Here is a 23,602-nt window from a genome sequence, read left to right as displayed (position 1 = left end):
AATCGAGACGATCTGGGGATATCGCCTTACCTGCTATGCTTTCGCTTTTACCACCCAGCTCCCAACGCCGCCCGCTCAAACGCAGCAAGAATAAGGTACACAATACACATCACACATGTCTCATCCATTGCCCAATCAGCGTCCCATGCCCATCATTCGCATTCTTCCCTCAATCTGGCTCCAGATGTCTTCCACCACCTCCCGATCCCGCCAACGGTTCGAGCCCTTGTCAATCTGCACGCTCAACACCTGTCTTCCCCAGCCCTTGACTGTATCAGGGATCACTTCGCCCTTCCAACCAACATATACACCCAAGGCGTGACTGAAGAGCTCGGCGGGATTTGTCCACTTGTAACCTTTGAACTGCCAAGTTTGTCCAGTTGTGAAGACGGCCACGACGCGCGACCAGTAGTCTGGTCGGAAATGTGACGGATCGTCGACAAGAATGAATCGTGTACTTTGCCCAGGGTTGATAGTGCGGAGCTGACGAGTGATGTGTAATATGGAGGGAGACTCCGCCGACTGCTCGAGAGGAGCGTAAACGCCGTCGTTGAGGAAGGACTTGATGTTAGGCATACGAAGGAGGGAGGAAAAGGACGAGGATAGAAGAATGATGGGCTCTACCCTCCGGTTCGGATTGGAAGGCTTGATAGTTGGCCGTAGTGCTGGGTTCGCATTGAGGGCTGGAGTAGGTGCCTGACCAGGCTGCGGGACGCCAGGTTTGACCTTGCCGAGGAAAAGAGCACTGTACTTGCGCATTCCGCTGAAATCCTGAATCTTAATACCGCGAAGAACGGTGTTATGATCCCCCATCTTGCGCTCTGCAGCGTAGATGTCGCGCAGACGCTGCTCCTCCTCGCGCCGCTTCACGCTGTCCGCAACGTCGGCATCGCGCATTTCCACATCCTGACCTCCCTGTGCCAGCTGTGCGGCATCGTCGGCGTCCCGTCGCGCCTCGGCGTTGTTGTTGGCGCCCTTGATGTACTCGCTCTCGTGCTCACCAACCTCCCCTGTCAGCCAGGTGTTGAGATCCARGCGTTCCAAGAAGACCAGACTGGTAACGACCTCATTCTTACCAGTTTGCTGTAATTCGCCATTGAGTTGAGTAGTTGCGTTGATGTATTCCTGAACGCTGCTGTCCTTGTGTAGCCAGCAGAGGAACACAGAACGCAAATCTAATGCCTTGCCATCGCCGGCAGCAGACTGAAAGCGCGTCGGTTGTGTYAGTGAGATCGCCGTGTGCTGCGGCCCATCTGTGGCCGAGTCGGAGTTGAAAAGCAAAAATGAAGCTTGCGCGAGTGATACATTGGTTTGCGCTTGAGAGGATGGATCCGCGGATGTGGTAGGGATGGGCAACGATTTGTTGGCGATCGTTTGACGGAGAAGTAGCAGCGGATCCGGTGCGCTCTCGTTTGTCGACATGATGTTGGTGATCCGACGATGTTGAAGGTTGAAAGCGTGGAGCTTGAGATCACCTGCGAGCTTGTGAACGCGTGTCAAATGAGGAAGGTGCGGCGAGATCGGCAAATGGTCCGAATGGGGACATTGATCATCTGAACATCACCTCAACATCACCTCGCATCGGCGGCGAATACTCCAGATTGCGAGACGCTGGGACCTTTGAATCATGGTAGTAAGAAGGTGTTCTCCTGAAGGTGTCCGCCGCCGACAACGTGCCCAGCTATCAAGGGTAAAGTCATCCCATCAAGCCCGCAAATGTAATGAATGCTGTTATTCCCTCATCACAAAACGAACCCCATGCCCACAATCCTCACAGTCATGGTAGTAATATTCTATTCACTACCGGTACTATTGTTGAGCAGCTTTTCGCACAAGTCTCACTGGTCCACAAAGGATGGGCGATGAACTTTTGATCTACGACCACTGCTTTGGTCAAAAGCATCTTTCGAATAATCGCTGCCATGCTCTACAAGGAATAAAGCCAGTCCACCGAAGCCCGACGTCCATCGACCGACTTCTTTAACAGCATAATGATTGTAGATGTAATGGATTTACCAAACGTACGCGAGGAGAAGCACCGTGAGCTGACAAGATTATCTGCGCCAATGCGCGTCTGGATTTTGCTAGTTGTGTTGGACTTTTCTCAGTTGAGTAGTGGTGAGCTATCGGCGCAGTGACTCGCAGCGCGGGTGAGCCAGTCAATTAACTTCCTCAAGCAGGCTTTGTACAGCTGGCAAAGCCTAGTTATAGCCGCGGTGCCATCCATGTCGTTGCGATCGTACGTACAGTTCAGCAATACTGTTGCTGCGATGGTTGCATATATTGCGTACTGCTAGCGATGCACGACCAGCGAAACACTAGACAACAGAAGAGCCGCGGAGACAGTAATTGAGCATGGTTTCCCTCTATCTGAGACACCGAAGCTTCGATGGCATTGTCCAGGGATGCGGCGTAGTGTGCTACGCGAATGCAGACAGCCGCAGCACGTTTCCCATGCGGTGCCAGCACGGTTCGTAGCGTCTGTGTCTGTTTGCTCGACACGTCAGTGGGCAAATGCGGAGGTGCAAGCGACGAGTTGCCAGCGATTACTTCCGAAGTCTCCTTCTTCATCACATCAACAGTATCCTCAATCGTTCTGCACGTAAAAGTGGCATTCAAAACCATGTTTGTGTAAGTGTCTTGAAGCCTGTGGCTCTGACTACAACCAGCAATCTGTTGTACGAGTCCGTCCCAACCACGAAGAGGGGTAGAAGGTCAAAAGGTAGTAGAATTACCATCGTGCATTACAGTATCAATGCGTTCAGATTTTGGGCATCAGACCTCGAGTCGTCAGTTTCTGTTGGCTCAAGAGAGGGAGACCCAGAACAATGACCAGAAAACCTAAAATCCGTCAATACAAGTTTAGATGGCAAGCGAACCGAGCCTATAGATTCATCTTGTCTTTTTTTTCTGCACCCACCCTCACCTTGCAGAGACTTTCGATAAAGAAATCAATAACTCCTGGGGGCAAGTTGCTACCAGCAAACCATCTGACCCTCAGGAAGCAGCAGCAGCAGCAGCACCACCGTCATCTCCACCAATACGCGCACGCGCACGCGCACTCACCTACCGAAACCAGCGACCAATCTCCACTCAACCAAGCAGCCGACCTCCCCAAGATGTGTAAGAACATGAAGCTGAAGTTCGCATGTAAGCACCACCGACAGCTCTGCTTGAGCAAATGCCTTGAACACCATACCGAGACCAGCATCAGAATGCCAGGCAAGATCATCTCCCTGTGCAAGGGGCGGAAGGGTAAGCAAGCACTCAAGCTGAGGATGACGACTGCATGCTCTTCATGCGTAACAAGAGACAGAGCCAAGCTCGACGAAGACGCAAAACTGCGCAGCGTTCTTGATGATATCGAGACATGCTTACAATCCTCCGGCAAAGATTCTGGAAATGTTTTCGCACAACTCAAGCATGACGCCAAGGCCTGCCATGAGGCTGCGATTAAAAATCTGTACGTCCAAGCTCGGGAGGATCGGCGCAAGAATGCCAGTCGAAAACCGCATTTTCGCGAACTCGATGGAGGAGAAGCGGAACAAGACCAAGCGGAACGCAACAAAATCCAGCACAATGAATTCCAGCGCAAGCTCGAGGTTATCGCTCAGTGGCACAAGCGAAATGCTCAGACAACAGAGCGTTGTCCAGGTATATGTCAACAGCCCATCGGAGAAGGATGCGTATGTGAGAAGGGCGCATCCGACAAAGTCTCGCCTGCTGTCCGTCCGTGGACGGCTTCGTGGCTCACATTGCCAAAGCAGCCAGAACAATCGATAGCGCCTTGCCCGAAGCTGATCTTGCGCCCCACGCCGCCAAAGCAGCAAAATGGTACCATTGAGAGGAAACGGAAGCGTGCAGGAGACGACTCGACAGAGCCTTTGTGTCCCAGTAGAATTGTGCGCACGCCAAACGAGAACCCCGGTCCACGTCCATTGAAAAGGGGGAAGGAGAAGCYCCCACAGATGGTGCGTGCCGCCTGAGTGCAGTTGGGGGACGTCATTCATATGACGTTCGCGAATGCACAAATGATGCCGCAAGTCGAAAGCGAGCATCAAAGAAGGAAACCGTGTTTAGTATGTCTGCGTGGCGGGCGATAAACCTAAATCATGCGCAGGCTTGATGATCCGAGAATGAGAACCCAGTTCAAACAGCAGTCAAAACCAGCAATAAAGGTCTACAAAGTCCACCAGCATAACTGCAAGTGCCTCTTGATGATGTCGGTCCTTCCAGAGGCCATCTTCGGTAGCTCCAGAGTTAGTATGGATAAGGATTTGTGCGGAAGTCTAATAAGAATGCGGCAGCGCACACAAATACGAGCATATATGCTACTTTCGTCTGCATGTTTAACCATTACATCAGTAAGTACTCAGTGATCTGTCGGACCTACCTTGCAATGGACCTTTTCCTGCCATGCCGCGACGGCGKTTTGGAGTCGACCCAGCTCAATGAATCATTCGCGAGCTCGAACAATCATGCCACGAGCACCGAATCTATTCAGTCGCGGAACGCTGCGTACAGCAGAAAGATAGCGCGTTGGACAGCCATGGCCATGGATCGCAACTGCATGGGCTTCATGCACTTGCCGGTCCGCCCGTACGATCCGAATTCGATTTCGGGCAGCCAACTGCGAGATGCTGTGTTGTCTGACGTCGCCGAAATTGCATATGTAGTTCCGAAAGGGAGAGCAGAAGAGCAGTCAGTTGTGCAACCCAGTTCAGTAGTCGACACGCTGTATGCAAGCAACGAGAGCAACTTCCTTCGACTGACGGGGGATATATCTTTTCCCAAAGCGCAGCTTCCTCATGCTGATAGGCCTGAGACGTGGATTCAAGATGGGTTCATGTTCTTGCGCCTGAATTAAGAGTCGGAAAGCCTGAACTTCCAAGACAAGGCCTGGGAGTCGCTGGGTATGGGAAGGAAGATACCACCGCGTGGATAATACTGTATCTACAGTACAGACATTCGGGTAGCTCTGATGGGACAACATCGTTCTATCAAGGAGATGATGCCACCTGGTATCTAAATGAAGACAGCTGGAGACGTATGGGGTGAGGGCCGAAGTGAATGAAGCGGAGCTCGGGCCGTTAGATCCGAACGTGCGCCCCGACGACGTCGATCGACGCGTAACCCCATGTTCACAGGGCAAACACCACTGCCGGCTCCTTCTACATGCTCATCACCGATGATGCGGTGACCTCCTCCAACCCACATTTCTTCCTCCAGCATGGCGACACGCGACGGCGCCATATCTCCGGTGTCGATTCGAAGAGATTCCGGCAGCGCGCCGAGTTCACCGACTCATGATGGCCTCGACAAGGTCGAGCTTAGCGATCTCGAATCAACACCACCGCAACTGCCGATTGAGCAAGATTTGATGCAACTGGCGAGATTGGGAGAACTGCGAGCCATACAGAAGCTCTTTGACAGCGGGAGGTACGCAGCAAGATCGACAGACGAACAAGGCATTACGCCTTTACATGTATGAACATATGCCACATGCATATGAGTGTTTATAGACTGATAGCGCATAGTGGGCTGCAATCAATGGCCACCATGCTCTGTGTCACTTCTTAATACAATCCGGTGCCGACGTCAATGCGAAAGGCGGTGATGCTCAGGCCACACCTGTTCTATGGGCGAGCAAGCGCTTCAACCTTCAAGTCGTATCGTTGCTGCTGTCAAGTGGCGCCGACCCGTTGATTCGGGACGATCAAGGCTACAACCTGCTTCACTCGGCCACCTTGGACGGCAATGTCTATCAACTTATCCTCCTCCTCCATCAATCAGACTTACCCGTCGATGTTCAGGACGCACAAGGTCACACATCACTGATGTGGGCTGCCTACAAGGGGTTTCCACCTTGTATAGACATTCTGCTTCGCTTTGGAGCGGACGTGCACGCTGTAGACGACACGGGTTTCACGGCACTCCACTGGGCGTTGGTCAAGGGTAACTATCTCTGCATCCAGAAGTTGGTCGAGCACGGCAGCGATAGATTCGCGCGCAGCAAGCCAGTCGAGGGACAAACAGAAGGAGACACGCCCAGCATGACAGCTGCAAAGATGAAGAGCGAGCGTCAGTGGCACAAAGCACTAATCGACTCGGGTTACGACGAATCCGGCAGTCCACTCAGCTTCCCGATTCCCATGGTCCGCGACAGGAGGAAGTTCTTTAAGCGATTCTTTTTCTTTTGGCCATTCATCCTGGGCGGTCTTCAGCTACAGATGCTGGCGTATATGAAGATCTGGCTCTCGTTACCAGGTGTGCTGATTGTTGGTTACGGCGCACAATTCACCGTCCAGAAGCTTTTCCGATGGGCACCAAGCGATATGAACACCATGCACAAAACACCATTTCTCGCGGGCATATTTGCGGCGACTCTTTTCTGGGTCGGGGTTGAATACGTTTCGGCCATTCTTCCCAGTATGACTTCCCCTACCACATCAACGTGGCAGTCTGCTAATAGTATTTGCAGACACCCTATTCTCTCACATCTTCCTCAACGCAGCCTTTGCGGTCTGCTATGGATTATGTGCTTACTTTTACCTCATGACGATGACTGCAGACCCTGGCTTCATACCCAAAGGAGCCAGCAGAGGACAGACGAAGAAAACGATTGACGAGTTGGTGGAACATAATGCATTTAATGAGGCGCATTTCTGTACAGCATGCTWGATTCGAAAGGCATTGCGGAGCAAGCATTGCAGGCGTTGCGGGCGGTGTGTGGCGAGAGAAGATCAGTGAGTATTCCATATCATGCCCGAGACAGCTTGAAGCTAACTTAATCGCAGTCATTGTCCGTGGGTGGACAACTGCGTTGGTGTGAACAACCACAAGCATTTCATCCTTTACGTGGTGTTTATGATTATTGGTATCGCTTTCATGGTGCGACTCACCATCGTCTGTGAGTAATGAATGTTCGATCGACTGCATGATAGACGACTGACACAGACAGACCTCGAGAGTTTACCCAGACCCAAACCAGAAGATCTGCAATGCACATTCCTCAGAGATGACCTATGTGCGGAATTCTCAAAGGATCCTCTCACCCTCGTGACCAACGCCTGGGGCGCTCTTCAACTTACCTGGACCGTCATGCTGCTCTTCGTGCACCTCTTCCAAGTCGGCAAGAACCTGACCACCTTCGAAAGCATGCGGAATACCCATCAGGTCAACCCAGTGCTATCGGCAATGACGACTGGTACAATGTCCATGGAGTCTGCCCAAGTCACCGGAACCGGCGCCGAAACACTCGACGGACATGGTCACAAGCACGCACAACGCAAAAAGGAAGGCTGTCTAGCTCGCTGGTCAAAACTCATCGGATTGGACACTTTCTTCGCCATCGCTTTTCAAGGCTACAAAGGTAGCAAGACTGTGAAGCAGAAACCTACTAAGAAAAACAATCCCTTTACGAGAGGTTTGTTCCGGAATTGTCAGGACTTCTGGATGGATGGTCCGATCTTTGGGAGGAAGGAGAGTAATCGGGGTCTGATTGGTGGTGAATTGGTGGACTATGCGAGCATGTATGAGGTTCCGAAGGGAGGAATGCGGTATCGAGATGGTGGCTACGAGGCAGTACCTGGCGAGACAGATGCTGTTGAGGATGGGGAGGTGTGAAACCTGTACAGCGGACTTGTATAGTTGACATGAGCGTAACCTATGACCTACTACGATACCCATTTTCCGCCTATCGAGCTAGTTCAAGGCCGCGTCGTATATTTCTCTACAGGGCCGAGATGCCGACCAAAGGCGCCATATGGCTTGAATCAAGGCAGTCAATTTGCTTCGGCTGATTTATATTTGCAACAGGGGGGATTGCAAGAGTGCTACCTGAAAGCCGGAACCATAGTCAAGAAGCTGTGAAAGTCAAGAGCAACGGTTTGCGAGGGTGAAAAGGTGCTTTGCAGAGTAATACATGGACGCTATGCGTATCTGGCGCCACCGAGCTGGAGAAAGCAGCGGATTCAGAATCAACCCCGGAGGTTGAAGAGGTTCACCTTTCACTACCCACCGCACATCGTCTTCGAACAGGATACCGTACCGCGTGACCGCCTCCTTGTGCTGGGAACCCAGAGCAGTGAAATCTGCGAAATATCCTTCCATGTCAATGGTGTGGTGATGATGGCGGCTACACCATCCATCCTCCACAAGCATCAGGGGCCGCTTCATGATCAGATGTGATCTGTACTCCAACATTGAACACTCACCACAAATGTTCCCACTTTCTCCAAGCACTTGACATTCCCTCAACTCGACTCCACTCACCAGATATTGAAGACAGTCCATGAGCTCAATCCTCGCCAAAATGGACGCCAGTCTTCATTATTTCAATCAATCTTCTAGCAGTAAGATTGTTCACCACATCGCGTAGTTCCGAGTCGGTTATATCTCGAGCAGAAAAAGCCAGCCGCCCGTCCACAAGGGAAACCTGCGATTTCGAGAGACATTTAGCATCGAATAGCTTTTTCTCCAGTTCTTCTCGCAGCCTTTGCATTTGTTCCGCAACATCGTCCCCAGAACGTAACGAACCGTTCTGCTCCTGGAATTCTTCCACAATCTTCGCAACCTTCCCCGCCTTGGCGTCGAATGCAAGCTGCTTTTCCTCTGCGGATTCTTGGACCTTAGACTTAGCAAAGGTTATGCCACCAAAGTCTACGATTCCAAATTGCTTCAGTCTTCCAGCTGGATAAAGGACTGCAGGCTTCAAGCGTTCGGCGATCGAGCCGCTGGTGACTTCGAGACTACTTCCGCAAAGGTCATCGCTCCCAGTCTCCAGGACTCTCTCGATCAGTTGAGCAGCCTTGCTCAAAAGTAGCTCACACCGCTGCGATGGCCGACGCTGGTGGATAGACTGTTCGTGTTGCGCTGCCTGCCACAGGGTGAACGCCACGAGAGCCGTGGACGAGTGTAGCATAGATACATCGACGGTTGATTTGATAATAGCCAATTTTTGGAAGTCTTTCAGGAGTGTTGTACAGATCTTGGATAGACCCAGGTAGTCGGTATTGATGTCTTGCTCTGAAACCAGAATAGCTTGTTGAAGGACTGTGAGCATCTGAGCGTCGGTAAGGCTCTTCGAACGCTGCCATTCTTCGGCAATGATCGGATCTCGTATGGGCTCACCCGACTTCAACAATCGCCTGACAACATCGTAATGCAACTCGATCATCTTCGGAGCCTGTCCCAATCTCTCTTTCCTCTTTGCAATATGCTCCGTAGCAGCAAGGAAATGACTAGTGCTCACCGGATTGATTGCCAGGCTGATTGGAGAGATGTCGGGATGGTCTGCTGGAGTCGCTCGACAGGCCTTTTCTAGAGGAATTCCCAGTGACATGACGAACTGCCGGGCTCGAGATAGTGCGGGCATGTGACTGTTGGGATTGATTTCACCACAGAATGTTTTCCTAGTTCTTTCTATTCGCTTCACTTTCATTTGGTTGTTAATGATGAATTCCATCAAAGGCCAGTCGCTTGTGAGTAAGCCATGCTCCCTTGAAGCCTTGTAGAGATGAGCAAGAGTGAGTAGAAAGGTGTTGGAACTGAAACAAGAAAGCCCGAAAAGATGTGAGCGCTCAGACATCTTTACAGCATGCGTACCACAGAGGATTGGCAAGGCACCTAGAAGCCGTTTCGAGAGCTGAAGACCAGGCTGGTCGATAGAGCAGTTGACCCGGAACTCCAAGTGATCCGAGGTTTTTCGAGTGCAGCCTAGCATCCCTTCGATTTCTCCGTGTCCGATACCGATACCTTCGAGATAGCCGCGGTAGTCAGCGGCTGCATCATGGATTCGATCAAGAACGCGATTGGATTCCAACAGTCCTTGCTCCATGTCGCCATCTAGGGTATCGTAGATGCCGATGTATGCAGAAGTCATCCCCGCCAGCCCGATCGGCATGGMACCATCACCTGGTGAGGTCATGTATTGGATCAGGCGCAGCGTGAACTCATCCAAGTTATGGGCAGCAAGATCCAGCGAGGAGCATATGTCCGCGATCGGTTGGACGAGCTCTTTAGCAACGCCAATCAGCAATTTGTTGAAAGGGGGGCCAGAGTGTCGCACCCTCGGAGAGCCCACTCGTTGCCTCTCTGCATCTGTGGTCAGCAGCCAAGGCGAAATATCTTTGACATCGCGAAGAGCAGTCCAAGCTTTCATGCAAAGCAAGTCGTTGTGGATGCCTGATTTCGTCAAGTTCACGCCGTCGTCATTCCTATTGCAGATATGATACTGCGCGATCCGGGCCTTGGTAAGGTACCCGCTCATGCCAGAAAACTCGAGTATGTCCTCAAAAGACCTGAGATCCGCATGTGCCTGGCTGAATTCCTCGGCGGCGTTCAAGTAGAAGTCGAACGCGGTGTTTGTGAGGATACAAGTAGTCATGAAGCTGAGGTCACCATTCTTGTACTCCGCCCATATCTGGCAGATTTGCTTATGGAGGGCGGCAAAGTCTTGGAAAAGACAGAAAATGGCAAACGACTTTTCTTCGTTGCCATCGWCAAGATTGTATTCAGATGATTCATGTTCGGCCTCCTTGCTGATGTTGGCCTTCGACCGCAGATTGACCTCGGACGACTCCTCGCCCTCACCTTCTGCCGGGTCTTCGACATGCAGATATTCAAAGGAGTTTTTCATCTTCTCCAGATTGGTGTCGAGTTTAGTGTTAGAGTGCTTTGACTTGGGATGGCTTACCTGATAGGCGGCCATAAGGATGTTGTGTACTTGCTGCATTCGCGAGAGAAAGTACTTGTGAGTGCGATTCGATATCAAGACCGCCGGATCAACATTGTTATTTCGTGCCAGCTTATGATACCAGTTCAGACATTCCTGGCGCCCGGCAATGATGTCCTTCAGGATATAGATGATCTCCAGCGGTATGTCAATGTTGGCCGCAGCAATCGAATGCGCCCAGGGCACAAGCTCATGAGTGGAAATTTTCGTATTTGAGGCCTCGGGAGTCTCAGATGAAGATGAAGAGCCACGAGAAGACCGCAGACGCGCGTGTATCGTCAGCCAACGGACGAGTTTTCCATTGGCCGTCTTGTAGCGCAAGTACGTCGTCCTCGGATCTGTCGACATGCTGCAGCTTCCCGTTCGTGCTATGGAATGGAATGGGTGACGGCTGCTGTGCTGTGGCAGTAGAGGAGTGAGGAGTAAGGTAAGAAGAGTGATGTCATTGAGATTTGCAGAAAAGCAGCAAACACAAATTTGTCGAGCATGCATATTGGAAAAGAGACCCTGTACCTACTCTTACACTGAGGGTTTGCATGAGGTCTGTCGTCGTACCTTGTGTAACTCCAGGTGACTTCGTGCCCGTAAGGTTCAAAATGCTGATCTCCAGCAGAAATCAAAGCCAGATGCTCCAGCGGACATCGTCCGACATCTACCGAATCTTGTACAGACAAGGCTTTAAAGTCTTGGCCTCGTCCTCTGTAGCAACCTCCTCCTCTTCCACCTCGTCCAAAAACTTTTTCTTCTTGAACTTCTCCACCTTCTGCTCCCGTTTCTCCCCCTCCTCAGGCACACCCTTGCCTTTCGTTGGCGTTACAGCCTTAACAAACTCCATCTTGACGAACATCTTGTTGCTCAAATCAATGCTCGCCTCTCCTCTCTTGAGCCCGATCCCACTCTCTGTAGGCGCGTGCTTTGGTCCGTAGACTTCACTCTTTAACAGGAAGCCACGCCTCCGTAGAACTTCCACAAACGCGCCAACATCCGTCTCCTCGATCTTCGTGCTCTCCGCCCCATCGACTTCCACCGCTAAAGCTGCCTGCTCATCGCCTTCTTGCTCCTCTGCCGCCTTCTTCGCCTTCACTTTGCTCAGAGCTGCAGCCTTTCTCTTGCCTCCTACGGAGTGCTCCACGACCTTACTACCCTTACCGACTCGCCCAAAGCGGGATTTGATCTCCGCGACCCACAGCTCTCCTTTCCAATGCAGTATGCGTTCTGCCTCTTCGATGAATGAAATCCAGTTGGTACCCATGAGTGCGAGGCAGAAGATAGCAATGTCCACGCTCCCGTCTTCCAGAGGGAGCTTGGAGATATCGGCCTTGGTAACAAGCGGATGTGGCGAGTGTAGATCGTAAGACAGGATTTTGAGGTTCAGTGAGTGAGATTCGCCCGAGTCAACAAACGTTTGCGCGAGACGTGCGTCTCCACACCCAAGATCGGCAATGATGCTGACGCCCTGAGTTCGGGGCAGGGCAAGAGACTTCAGATCGTTGGCGTCCTCGACTGCAGGTTTCTTAGACTTTGGTGCAAACTTGCCCTTCATGGGCTTCTTCTGGTGCGGAAGACGGACAGAACCACGGGATCGGATCGTCTCAATGAAAGTGTCTACAGGGTTAGAGGGCCAAGTGGTGACCTGCTGGCGGAAACCAGAGTGATAGTCTTCGAACATCTGTGGATCGCGAGCGAAGAGCTGTAGGGCTTTGAGAGAGGGCTCGGTGTACAGTGTTTGATTCAGGTGGCGGAAGCGGGCGGATATGAGCTTTTGGCGCATTGCAGCTTGCATGGGCGTCAGAGTGCTGACGGGAGCGGTGACTACAGGTGCTGCTTYGGGTGCGGCATCAGGCCCAGTAGCAGGTGTACTGGTAGGTCTGATGTCGCCAGATTTTCGACGCTTGTTGTCTTTGTTCTTCTTGTCGATTGTTGAAAGTGCAGCCTGACTCTCGCGCTCGATGCGTTCAGCACCCGTTTCCACTGGCGCACTCTCCGTCACTTCCTCGGCCACCTCTGCGCCTTCTATCGGCATAACCTCCTCTGTTCGCTTCTTCCTCTCACCCAAAGGAACATCATTGACGTTGACCGGCTTCTTCGCAGCCTTCTTCGCGGCCTTTGCAGCCTTCTTTTCCTTCTTCGTCTTGGGCCGATTCGTCTCGTCACCCTCTACTTTTGCCTTCTTCGCTTTTTTCGGCTTCTCAGGTTCGCCATTATCGATGTGCTTTGTCCAGAGTTTCCCCACGTCCGGCTCATTGCCTGCGGGTCCATCGCCGCGCTTGCGCTTTTTGCCAGCTTCAGGTTTAGTTATGGTTCCGTCTTTCGCCTTCTGCGGTAGCGGTCCCGTCTTGAAAGGCTCCGTCTGAGGTTTGAGTGCATTTGGATTCACGGACCATCCTTTCACAGCGAACATTTTGCCGGAGAGTGAGTTGTGGTTGTAGTATAGAAATTGTGAGCTCGCCAGACAAATTTCAGGTGAGGTCCGGCAGATCGGGGAAGGATTTGCCGAAACCCGACTAAACTTGAACCATACCATAGGTAGGTATGTCTCTCCCTCACAACAACAACATCACCTCTAAGCATTTGTGGCCGATTAGTGTCTTCACACATCGGCGCAATACGCATGACTTCGAGGACTCAGGTGCAGCTTAGCAAGCTTATCCCTTAGGCCAGTCGAGAGCATCGTGCGAAGCGTAGTGGCTCGCTCTCAGTCCTGTACAACTGCCAGGTTGCTCAGTCACCACAAATCTCATCTCTTTACTCACTATCCAGTAGCTATCAAAGAGGGCTGAAGAGCTGGAAGTGCGACCTCAAACTCCACTTCGTCACCTGTCAAAGCGGCAAGTGTTGTACTCGAACGATATGTCCCTGACGTTCTCCACTCACCGACGAGCACAAGCGGAATCCGCATTCACTTCGTTTACCTTTGACTTTCAATCTTCAAAATCAATACACCAATCAACATTTCAATGACAACATCGGCGACGATCGCACATTCTACTCTTGTACATGAGGCACAACCAGAACGTGTTAGAATGTGGGCCGAGCACATTGCTGGAGAGAACTGGCCATGTTCGAGTATTCACACTGCGTGGCCACGACAAAACCCGTCTCCAACTTTCAGATGCTAAAGACTTGACGGTTGAATTGATGGCAGATGATGCACGACAGGAACTTAAGGCAAAGATTAGATTACAGGTCGAAGGCATTGAGTACATCCGACAACTTCTGAGGCTGAATGCCGAGGCCATCTTTATGGTGCTATGGAGTAACTGGGAGCTCTGGGCGAAGTGGGACCGACCGCTAGAATTGGCAGAGGTTTAGGGCAGACGTGCCGACATATTGTGGCGGAAAAGTTTGGGTGGTGAACAGTATTGCCAGCAGTCTGGCAGAGGCTTGCCTCTGCGTTGTCTAAGTTCCAGAGCTAGAATCAAACGATTCAGTTGCTGTGGACGAACATACCTCAACTCAAGACTCTTGTCGTGCTACAGCACCTGCTTGCTTGGAAGCAGTTCTTGATGATAGTAGGCCCACTTTCGCTGCAATGCTGCAACGGTTGCTTCGCGGCCAACGCACGATTGTTGATTGGTGTCGCGCTGACTTGGGTCTTCGTGATAATACATTTTTCATCTTTACATGCTATACAACCATCAATGCGCTCTTCATGCTCGAGCCTCTGTACTCATCTTCGGAACATCTGCAGGTGGCATCGCTTGTTCGCTTCCCTCAGGAGCGCTGAGCTGCTCATCGACCTATCTTCTGTCAGTCCATGTCTCACACAATCAGCTCTCAGCGCACTTACCACAAGATCATCCTCCTTGCGCAGGTAGGCAATCTCGCCATTGTCCACATCAGCATACATGTTGATCTCTTCATCCAACATTGCCTCGCTTCGCGCACTGTCCCACGTATACCATCGCTCCGTCAGGGTGTGCTTGATTGCCTTCATCGTGTGCTTGATCTGTACATATCGTTAAAGGCCTTCCACAAATCCATGCAGCCCAGCTGTACTCACCACCTTCATCCGCTCCCCACTCTCGTAATCACCGTACATGGGCCCCAGTCTCTTCCGTTCCACCTCATACGTGAACAGCCGATTCCTCTCCTTGATGCACACCCACCACAACCGATGCAAATCATCCCAATCCTTCGCTCTCAGCTCCTGCACCGTCCATGCTCGTCCATGAGCATGCATTTCCGCAGGTGTAGCCATCAGCGTCTTGTTGGCCGGGAAAAACTCCCAAAGTCCATGGTCTGGGTCCGTCTCGATTTGTGTTCTGCGAGCCGGATCCAGGACAGGCTTTGGGAGAGGTACGTTTTTGACAGAGTTGGCTTTCCACATTGTCTTATTCAGACCGGACCTGTACAGTGCGGATACTCCGCGCCTGGGATTGCCATCTTTACGCGGAGGCTTCTGCTGGCTGCTTGTGGTAGAGAAAGGTGCTGATATGGCGGGGATTAAGAAGGATGGCGGAAATGTTGCTGCACGGGATATTGGTGCGCCGAAGACGCCACTGAGGACGGTCTTGCACGTACAGTGCATTGCTGGGGGCGGCATGATGGATCTGGTGAGAGATCAATGTTCAAGGGTGGTGGAGGTGTACCGTAGTGCGATCTCCTCGACTGTTTTGCGGCGAAAGCGCGGGAGATGAGTAAGCATATTTGATTAGACTTTCACTCACTTGCTTCAATTGCTATGCTCGGTAGACTCTGAAATTCACATGACATGTGCAAGGAGGAGTTGGGCTCTCATGGAGTTGACTAGTATCTGGCCTGATTTGATGCCTGATCGCGAGAGCAGCAGCCTTGCCCTCAGCAGGCAAAACTAGCCAACTCCTCGAGAAGCCAACTCCCCCTGGAACACGTTACAGCAAATTGGCATTGAATGACACAACACGAAAGGAACATCATCGCTCTCATCTAGCGTGGATTGCTCCATCGACTCTTGGGGTATATAAGGTACATCACGCTCGCTTTTCTCCCCTCCAGAATATGGCACAATACGATATCTCCACATGGCATGATATTTACAAGGTGCAAGGCTGCACTCCTACCTTCTTCATCGTCGTTGTCTCCGACCACCACGCGGATCGAGCTCATCTGCGCTTCCATCAACGTCGCTAGGCGGATGTTGCGAAAGGCTGCTTTCACCATCGGACTCCCTCCTCTCAAAACTGACTGCTCTCATAGGTGCTGAAAAGCTCGTAGCAGGAGCATTGTAGCGCCTTTCTCGGCCCAAGCTCACCATAGTCGGCGCGAAATAATCGTGGCTGGAGTATGGCTGTGAGTAGCCAGCCGCTGGAGGATTTGTATGGACCTCGTTAGCCAGTGTTGGCGTGATTGAACCAACATATTCCGGTGGCACATATCCTCGATCAATCCTAGGTGATTGGGTCCTGCTCTCCAACGCCGTATCATGGCTGATGGCAGATAGTGGGCTCTTGTACGCTTCCTCCGGCGAGCTAATGGAAGAGCTGACGCGTTTGCGGTCATAGTCAACCGCCACGACAGGAGTTGGCTTTGATTGCAGCTCAAAGTTCGTCGCCTGGTGGCCGCGTTGATATCTCAACAGCTCCTGCTTTGAGTTGCTGCGCATCAGATTCTTTTGCCGTGCATCCAGGCTGACGAATTCTTGCTGTACCATATTTTTCCTTCTCATGAAATTCCACCAGGCAGGGAAAATGGACGGCCGAGTCAGGAATATGAATGCCTGCAATCCGGTCAAAGAGAGCAACAGTAGAACTGCGACCACTGTTGGCTCGTTCACCAGCCAGCCGTCGACTAAATACAAACACTGGTCCCTGTCGTTCGGATTTGAGGCCAAACAAACGAGCCAAGGCTCCAATCTTTTCAGATTCGCCAGGATCGCGTTTTGTAGTCCGTCCAGCTGTACGAAGACGATCGAGAAGAAGATCACGTCCACCAGAATTATGGTGACAATGGCAATACCCCTCCATTGTAGCCAGAGGACCTTCTTCAGCCGCTGATAGACTGCGCGTGCAGTCTGTGTGCGGACACTGTTGTTGTACGAAGGCAGATTGGAGCTCCCGTGCCCACTTGCTTGGGTCGATGATTCATCCGACCAGAGATTCTTCATGTACACTTGGATGCAGTATCCAAACGTGATGCATTGCAGTATACCAGCAGCTCCAGCAAACGCCAGGAGAGGTCCCCAGAAGTCACCCATGCTGTTGTCGTGGTTGACATGGCATGCCGATCCGAACCGGAATGACACGCCTGTAATTGTCAYGGTAATGCAGAAGAGAACCGCGGGGATTCCCCATCCGAAAAGTTGGGACGCGTAGAAGAATTTGCGTCCAGGTGCAATGTCCCAGCAGATTTGTAGATTCATCGACAGCGCACGTATGAAGATCCACATGACTGCTGAGAGTCCTCCCGCGATGATGCAAGCGCCACTAACAGCACACTCTGTCGAAGAGTACATATCATTCGGGGTAATCTCGTTGAAGCATTGGTCGGGCGACGCTGCGAGGGGAACAGTGAATCCGATTGCTATTAGCATTATTGCGAAGATCAGACAGATGCCTACAGCAGGAGAATGATCGTTAGCGTGCTCTGATTTTGTTACGCTTTCTCAAACGTCCCAAGTGCGGTGCCAGACTTACTCAGGTAGTGACTTCGGGTCTGCTGTGCGGGCAGTACGGTATAAGACAGCAACATGAACACAAGTAGAACTAGCCCGATGACATTCAGCCATTCAGCTGCTCGGCCATATGTCTGAAAGTCCGAAGAGTACGCCCACTCTGTTGCTGGACAGGGTAAACAACATGTTGGTGTCCCCGGTAATAGGTCTATGGGTGCGCAAAATCGTCCAGAGGTGACTACTCTTAATGTTAGTAACGATCCGGCAAGAGGATAGTAAGTGCCACCTACAGCCGCCTTCACTGGGGAACAGCGAATGGTCCAGAAACGGTGCAATACATCCGCCTAGATAAGGCGACGTTGTATTTGCCATGCTGGCTTATGAATGCGCGTCACGTTCTCCCTTATGAATGCGCGTCGAGTTCTCCAATGCGCTACACCTTCCTTCAGCGTCGAGGCTGACGCTCCTTCCAATGTCGACAATATCGTATGCTTTTCCTGGTGCTTGTTGTAGATTGATCGATGCTCTWGCCCGGTGTAGCCCTGTCCGAGTGGTAGTCGCAACTCTTACGCAAGCCGGAGGTGGCGACAGTAATCGTGTTTGTGCAACCCTCTTGCCGTGAGACGGAGCGTAAGGGTCCAAGATATGTGGGAGCATGAGAAGAAGGGCGAACTCGTATATGCAGAAAACACAAATGCAGCAGAACAGCTAGGAAACAGAAGCGCACGCGAGCGCACACACACAGCTCGCCGATTGACGATGGACAGCTGAACGGTGCAACCGGTAGGAAGAAGGGATGTGGACAATAGAAGAAGATAGGTAGGAAGATCAATCGAATAGCAAGCACATGCTACAGCCTCTGATCGAGACGGCGCAACCTACCATAACGCTCAGACGGGCCTGGACTGCATGCGTTCTAGCAAGCCCGGTGAGGCGTCAGCGGGAAGCACGCTCACTCGTGCAGCGCGAGAAAGCATCTCCGCCCTGAGCAAGGCTACGAGTGCGAGTTCGAAGCTCCACTCGACTGTCTCTTACCGGGGTGCAGGTGGCATGCTGCGTCTCTGGAAGTGTGATGGCCATGACCGGGGGTGCTCCTGGCGCTACGCACCCGCTAACCGGAGCTAATGTATCCCTGCATGCAGCTCGGAGTGGGTTTGGGATCTTTTCACTGGCTTTCGCGGGACTGACCGACAGCACCTACGTGGGAAGATGTGCACCAACATCGAGGGTTGATCTGAGGATTGCATCCTATACGCACATGAATGTGCTGCGCATACCAATGGGCTAATTCTCTGACTCTCGCCCCAAAGCGTTTCCCTAGTGGGGCAAAGCACCCAACGAAGGATCATACCCATGGAAAGGCGTGTCATCTCTGTGCGGCAAAGCATTCGCCTATGCAGGTGCTTGCAGCCCTGGGCTGCAAAATCACTTACGCAATTCTTGTCCGATCCGTTACACGACCTTAGAAGATCGGAAACTGGTTACACGAGGCCCTGTTGTKCCTGCCCGAACGTCTTTGTCTGCGTCACGAATAGACACGGCGCCGTGCGCAGTCCGGCGATGTTGATGATGCCGTTCAATGCATTCCTCGAGTGTGCTTTGGGGCTACTGGAAGACCGCAGTGTGTGGCGTAAAGGATAGACGCCAGCACCCTGTCTAGCGCCATACCCACGCGACCAAAATGTGACCGAGGCGACCAATCTCTGTTCTTGCAAGCGGTATACGCACTCGATTGGTACGAATCTCGACCGGCGTCTCGAAGGAGTTGTCTTACTTCCTCTTCTGTCCATCTTGGTGTGGTTGTGGAWCGCATTGAAATATTCTCACTCCTTGATGACAGAGGAGCGAAACTCGTGAGGGATCCGCCTCAAACTCCCGACCTTGGGAGTTAATTCGCAGAAGAGTCCAATATTTTGCCTTCTATATTTGGAGTAGAAGTTGTGAGGTTGCCCGGTTGTAGCCAAAAGTCTTCGATTGTCAAAGTATGATCGGCATGGTGGTGTAGCATTGACGGGGCCGTCCCATGTTGCAGCGGCCCCACAACCTTCAGCAGCCACACAGCGGCCATATCACATTTGTGATTCGGACGACCAACGTTGTCAGGTCGGGGAAACATCCGCCATCAGCCCTATATGCTCATCGCTACGCAGCAGTTCTGTTGTAGCTTCGTTGAGGCGGATGTCATTGAGTCGATCACTTAACCTTTAAATCCCTTGAAACCACCTGGCTGTTCGCCATGTTGATACAAATTACATGATTTCTTGCGAATCGGCCTCGATGACATGCTCAACGATCTGCGGGCGATGAACAAAGTACATTCGACGTGCGATAGACGCTGTACAGATCTCACTGTTTTGGCACTCTTGTGATTGGTCTTGACACATCATCCGTGTGCGAATCGGAATTCGATGGTGGTGCAAGCGAGTGGAAGATTTTCATCGCCTGGACGTTCTTGCCTTCTTGAACGGGCACCGATCTAGTGCTGACAGAGTGAAAATATGTGGCCATTGACAAGGTCTGTCGAGGGGAGGGCTATAGCATCGCGTTTGGACGCCAGTGCTAGTCTATCAGGGCTTGATGCTTCTGAAAGTTGCAAGCATCAGTCGAGATAAAAACTGTCATTCACCTACCCCATCAAGACTCTTCCGAGCAAGKTGTGGACGGACCCCTGCTTGCGCTTCTCGATCGAACGGAGGTACAGTAGCTCGCGGGGATCCCTGGACTTCACTTCTGCCGTTGTGGACAGCCGGTACCTTTTTGTCGGAAGAACCACTAAATTCTGTCTCCGCTTCCATAGCACCTTGGTGGTTGGTCGGGGTGCTTCTCAGGATATGCCAGCCTGCGAGTCATGCAGGCTCATGAAACATCAACGTTACCTGGGATGGCCCTGGAGGAGATTCTCAACGTATTTCGTTCATTCATCGGGTATCATCATGAGTTCGTCAACATTACTTGGAAATGTCCAACGCAATATGCAGCACAAAGAGCGTAAGTAGCAGCTATTGCAAGGTTTCAATTAGCTTTTCACTCCCATTATCCTGAAGAAAGAACGGTCTTACCAAACCCACGAATCCCATTATTATCAACATTTCAAAGCCACATGCATACACCTTTCCCCTCGCCATAGCCGACTGCTGTCTCCAGAAGCGAATACCACCCAGCAGGACCGTTCCCAATGCCGCACATTGAAGGATGGCGGACAAGGGCTTTCCAAGTGCGAAATAGCCGAAGGTTGGATCTGGAGTCGCGGAGTGCTGTAGGCGGTAGAGTTGGGCTACAAGCACTCCTAACATGGATAAGGCGACGGATGTCCGGAGATAGCCTAGAAAGGTGCGCTCGTTTGCTGTGGAATTCGCGTAAGCTTGTTGTGAAACGACAACGCGACTCGCTTCGTGGTCGCTTGCGTGTGAAAATGCCGGTGACCTCGGCTAGTTGGGGAACYGAAAGAAAGACAAGATGAAGCAAAAGTCGACCGTCTTCGATGCCCGAAGGATTGCTCTAAACAGATTCACTCACCATAGTGATCACGACAATCAACAGAAGGGACGGAGAGACGAACATTCTCTCGCCACCACTTTCGGAGTGGAGACCTGGTCTTGTTGTCTGATCTTGAGCTCCTCGTTGATGGAAGAGCATTGTCGCGCATCTCAGTCACTTCGTGATCGTCGTCGGAACCATGGCCGTTTGCAAGATGCGCAGGTTCCGGTTCGGGTATGGCAGTACTGTCACCCGAAGGTTGTGAAGGTCTTCTGCGTTGCATCGCGCAGTTTGCAAATCCAATCAATGAACAGAAAATTCATCACCGTGCAGTGTAGAAAGACCGAGAGCTGCCCGTTGTGGAACATGTCGTCTGGCTACGCCCAAAATCGACCAAGGGCTTGCGGCACAGCAAGGCCCGCAGTTGGCCGAACATACGGGATTCTTGCTGGATAGAACCAAGGAGAAGGAACCAACAGAAACTTGCCATTCATCATTATCGATTACCTGTGTCAACGAGGGTTCGGGGCGCCGTCCGAACGACGCCACACCATTGACAATGTTCAGTCTTGCGACAGGAGGTTGTGCGAAAGGATAATAAGCAGAGGTCTCCGGAAAGAGAGATATATGTAGCAGGTCGAGGATGGCGTGATACCTATTCTTATGATGCGTGCCACAACTTTCTAGCATGAATAAGGTACTTTATGTCAGGATGTTTCGGGAATCGGCGCGACTCTGCGCAACTTTCTGACGGTACGGTACGGCATACGGCGCGTTTTTAAGAACAACTCTGCAATAATCCTTTTAGGCGATAGTGCGACGCTAGCATTATAGGGTATTAGAACCTCGGTAATTAAAGGTGTATTCCGTACAATAAGTAATAAGTAGCGTAATTTAATATGCGCGTGCAATGTCCTCGCTTTCCTCCTTTATTTAAGTCTACGATACCTAAGTAATAATAGTAAGGATAAAGTAAAAGTATAATAGCATTACGCGGGCAGCTATATAACTCTTTATATAGGTAAGTAAGATCTCTAAAAGAGTAGTAGGATAAAGACCTACTACTCTTTTAGCGACTCTTATTAATACCTAAATACTAATATTAATACCTACTACTCCTACTACTATACTATCCCTTTACTACTTATCTATATTCTCCTCCCTCCTCTATACTACCCGTATAAAAGCCTAAAAAGGCGAAGAAGCCTAAGTTACTATACCTATAGCTAGGTTATATCGATACTACGAAATACTAGAGGGAAGGAACTTTCCCTAAGGATCCGGATAATAATAGCGAATACGGATATTTTAAGTAGAACTTTATAAAAGTATAAGCTAGGAATTTAATACTTTAAAAGTAGCGCTAACCCGTATAATAGCTTAAGAAAATAGGATTCTTCCTTAACCGCGAGTAAAGGGAAATAATAGCTAAGCCTACTACTAAGTACGTTAAAATCTATAATAGCTTTACTAATAGGATCGATAATATCCGAGACCGTCCGAACTACGTCGACGCCTTTCTAGTTATAAGCCGGTCTATATAATCCTATTAGAGAATTATTAAAGTATAATAGCTAATAATATCGTAGTAGAATAATATTAACTAAGGAGGAGTATTACGAAGATTATAAGAAGCGGAACGACTACGATAGTAATATAATTAAAGGCCTAGGGCTATTTCTAGTATATTTCCTACCCGTATAAAGGTGTTCGACGCTAACGAGAATAGCGCTATATAATCTAGCGTAGATATTTAAACTTAGCCTATAGTAACTATATCTAGCGGGGAACTAAGAGTACTTACTAGTATAGCGATAGAATAGCTAGCGAGAGAGCCTATTAGGAGAGGCTAAAGGCGTATAATAGCAGACTAGAGAACATACGCCGGCGACCTAAGCGCGGAATAATTATAAGTATAGCTACGGATAATTAGTTAAAGGGTCTACGTTTAGGAAAGGATAAGTAGTCTTATAGGTCTCGGAGTAAGTCTTAAAGTCGGAAGGGATAAGGTATAAAGAATTAGTGCTTTTCTTTCTTTTATATAATCTCGATTTTAGCTATTATAAGTTCGTAATAGGAGCTTAGTATAATATTATAGTAATATTATAGTTCCTTCCTAAATAGGAAAGTTTCTACTCTTTTTATTAAATTATATATTCTATTATCTACTCTACTCGCGGACTATTATACTAGCTACTTTTGTAGTAGGATAAATACCTACTGCTCTTTAAGCGACTCTTATCTAAATGCATATAAAGGAGAGGTACTAAAGAGTAATAATAGTAAGGATAAAGTAAAGGTATAATAGTATTACGCGAGTAGCTATATAACTCTCTATATAAGTAAGTAAGATCTCTAAAAGAGTAGTAGGATAAAGACCTACTACTCTTTTAGCGACTCTTATTAATACCTAAACACTAATATTAATATCTACTACTCCTACTACTATACTACCCCTTTACTATCTACCTATATCCTCCTCCCTCCTCCTACTCCCCCGTATAAATACCTACTACCTTAACGACCGCGAGGATAACTACTAGACCGGCCTTTAACCTACTTTTAATCGATAGAGGTCCTATTAGAGGAAGAAGAATTATCGACGTAAAGGCAAATAGAGTAGGAGCTAGGAATTTAATATTCTAAGAATAGTACTAACCCGTATAATAGCTCGAGTAAGTAGGATTTACTATTAACGAGGAGTAGAAGGAGCTAATAGAGTTAAAGGCTAGCCGTCGCTTTCTAACTTAAGATCTAATATTCGATCTAGCTATTAAAATCTATAACCGTTACTCCTA

At 50.3% G+C, this 23,602-nt stretch overlaps 8 protein-coding genes; 2 read left to right on the top strand and 6 right to left on the bottom strand.

The window, feature by feature from the left end:
• Positions 1-135: 135 nt before the first annotated feature.
• RCC_05347 (related to DNA-directed RNA polymerase II accessory protein) lies at positions 136-1,422 on the bottom strand (the record flags this gene model as incomplete). The annotated part of the gene is made up of 1 exon (XM_023770618.1): positions 136-1,422. One exon carries the CDS (start codon positions 1,420-1,422, stop codon positions 136-138), a length of 1,287 nt encoding a protein of 428 aa, XP_023626386.1.
• A 1,793-nt stretch (positions 1,423-3,215) lies between these two features.
• Positions 3,216-3,986, top strand: RCC_05346 (uncharacterized protein; the record flags this gene model as incomplete). The annotated part of the gene is made up of 1 exon (XM_023770617.1): positions 3,216-3,986. The coding sequence occupies one exon, from the start codon at positions 3,216-3,218 to the stop codon at positions 3,984-3,986; it is 771 nt and encodes a 256-aa protein (XP_023626385.1).
• A 1,244-nt stretch (positions 3,987-5,230) lies between these two features.
• RCC_05345 (related to palmitoyltransferase AKR1) lies at positions 5,231-7,626 on the top strand (the record flags this gene model as incomplete). XM_023770616.1 has 5 exons in its annotated part: positions 5,231-5,485; positions 5,538-6,429; positions 6,482-6,746; positions 6,798-6,910; positions 6,962-7,626. The coding sequence occupies 5 exons, from the start codon at positions 5,231-5,233 to the stop codon at positions 7,624-7,626; spliced, it is 2,190 nt and encodes a 729-aa protein (XP_023626384.1).
• Positions 7,627-8,299: 673 nt separating this feature from the next.
• RCC_05344 (uncharacterized protein) lies at positions 8,300-11,227 on the bottom strand (the record flags this gene model as incomplete). The annotated part of the gene is made up of 1 exon (XM_023770615.1): positions 8,300-11,227. The coding sequence occupies one exon, from the start codon at positions 11,225-11,227 to the stop codon at positions 8,300-8,302; it is 2,928 nt and encodes a 975-aa protein (XP_023626383.1).
• Positions 11,228-11,387: 160 nt separating this feature from the next.
• RCC_05343 (related to methyltransferase involved in pre-rRNA cleavage) lies at positions 11,388-13,136 on the bottom strand (the record flags this gene model as incomplete). Its single annotated transcript, XM_023770614.1, has 1 exon — positions 11,388-13,136. One exon carries the CDS (start codon positions 13,134-13,136, stop codon positions 11,388-11,390), a length of 1,749 nt encoding a protein of 582 aa, XP_023626382.1.
• Positions 13,137-14,385: 1,249 nt separating this feature from the next.
• On the bottom strand, positions 14,386-15,281 carry RCC_05342 (related to 54S ribosomal protein L4, mitochondrial; the record flags this gene model as incomplete). XM_023770613.1 has 3 exons in its annotated part: positions 14,386-14,475; positions 14,526-14,684; positions 14,739-15,281. The coding sequence occupies 3 exons, from the start codon at positions 15,279-15,281 to the stop codon at positions 14,386-14,388; spliced, it is 792 nt and encodes a 263-aa protein (XP_023626381.1).
• Positions 15,282-15,782: 501 nt separating this feature from the next.
• RCC_05341 (uncharacterized protein) lies at positions 15,783-17,699 on the bottom strand (the record flags this gene model as incomplete). XM_023770612.1 has 3 exons in its annotated part: positions 15,783-17,269; positions 17,350-17,565; positions 17,618-17,699. 3 exons carry the CDS (start codon positions 17,697-17,699, stop codon positions 15,783-15,785), a joined length of 1,785 nt encoding a protein of 594 aa, XP_023626380.1.
• A 2,576-nt stretch (positions 17,700-20,275) lies between these two features.
• Positions 20,276-21,087, bottom strand: RCC_05340 (uncharacterized protein; the record flags this gene model as incomplete). XM_023770611.1 has 3 exons in its annotated part: positions 20,276-20,326; positions 20,387-20,670; positions 20,844-21,087. 3 exons carry the CDS (start codon positions 21,085-21,087, stop codon positions 20,276-20,278), a joined length of 579 nt encoding a protein of 192 aa, XP_023626379.1.
• Positions 21,088-23,602: the final 2,515 nt, after the last annotated feature.

The sequence above is a fragment of the Ramularia collo-cygni genome (genome assembly GCF_900074925.1).
Source record: "Ramularia collo-cygni strain URUG2 genome assembly, contig: RCC_scaffold07, whole genome shotgun sequence".
Classification (NCBI taxonomy): domain Eukaryota; kingdom Fungi; phylum Ascomycota; class Dothideomycetes; order Mycosphaerellales; family Mycosphaerellaceae; genus Ramularia; species Ramularia collo-cygni.
The sequence above is the reverse complement of the archived record's forward strand: the minus strand, read 5'-3'. Positions and strand labels throughout refer to the sequence as shown.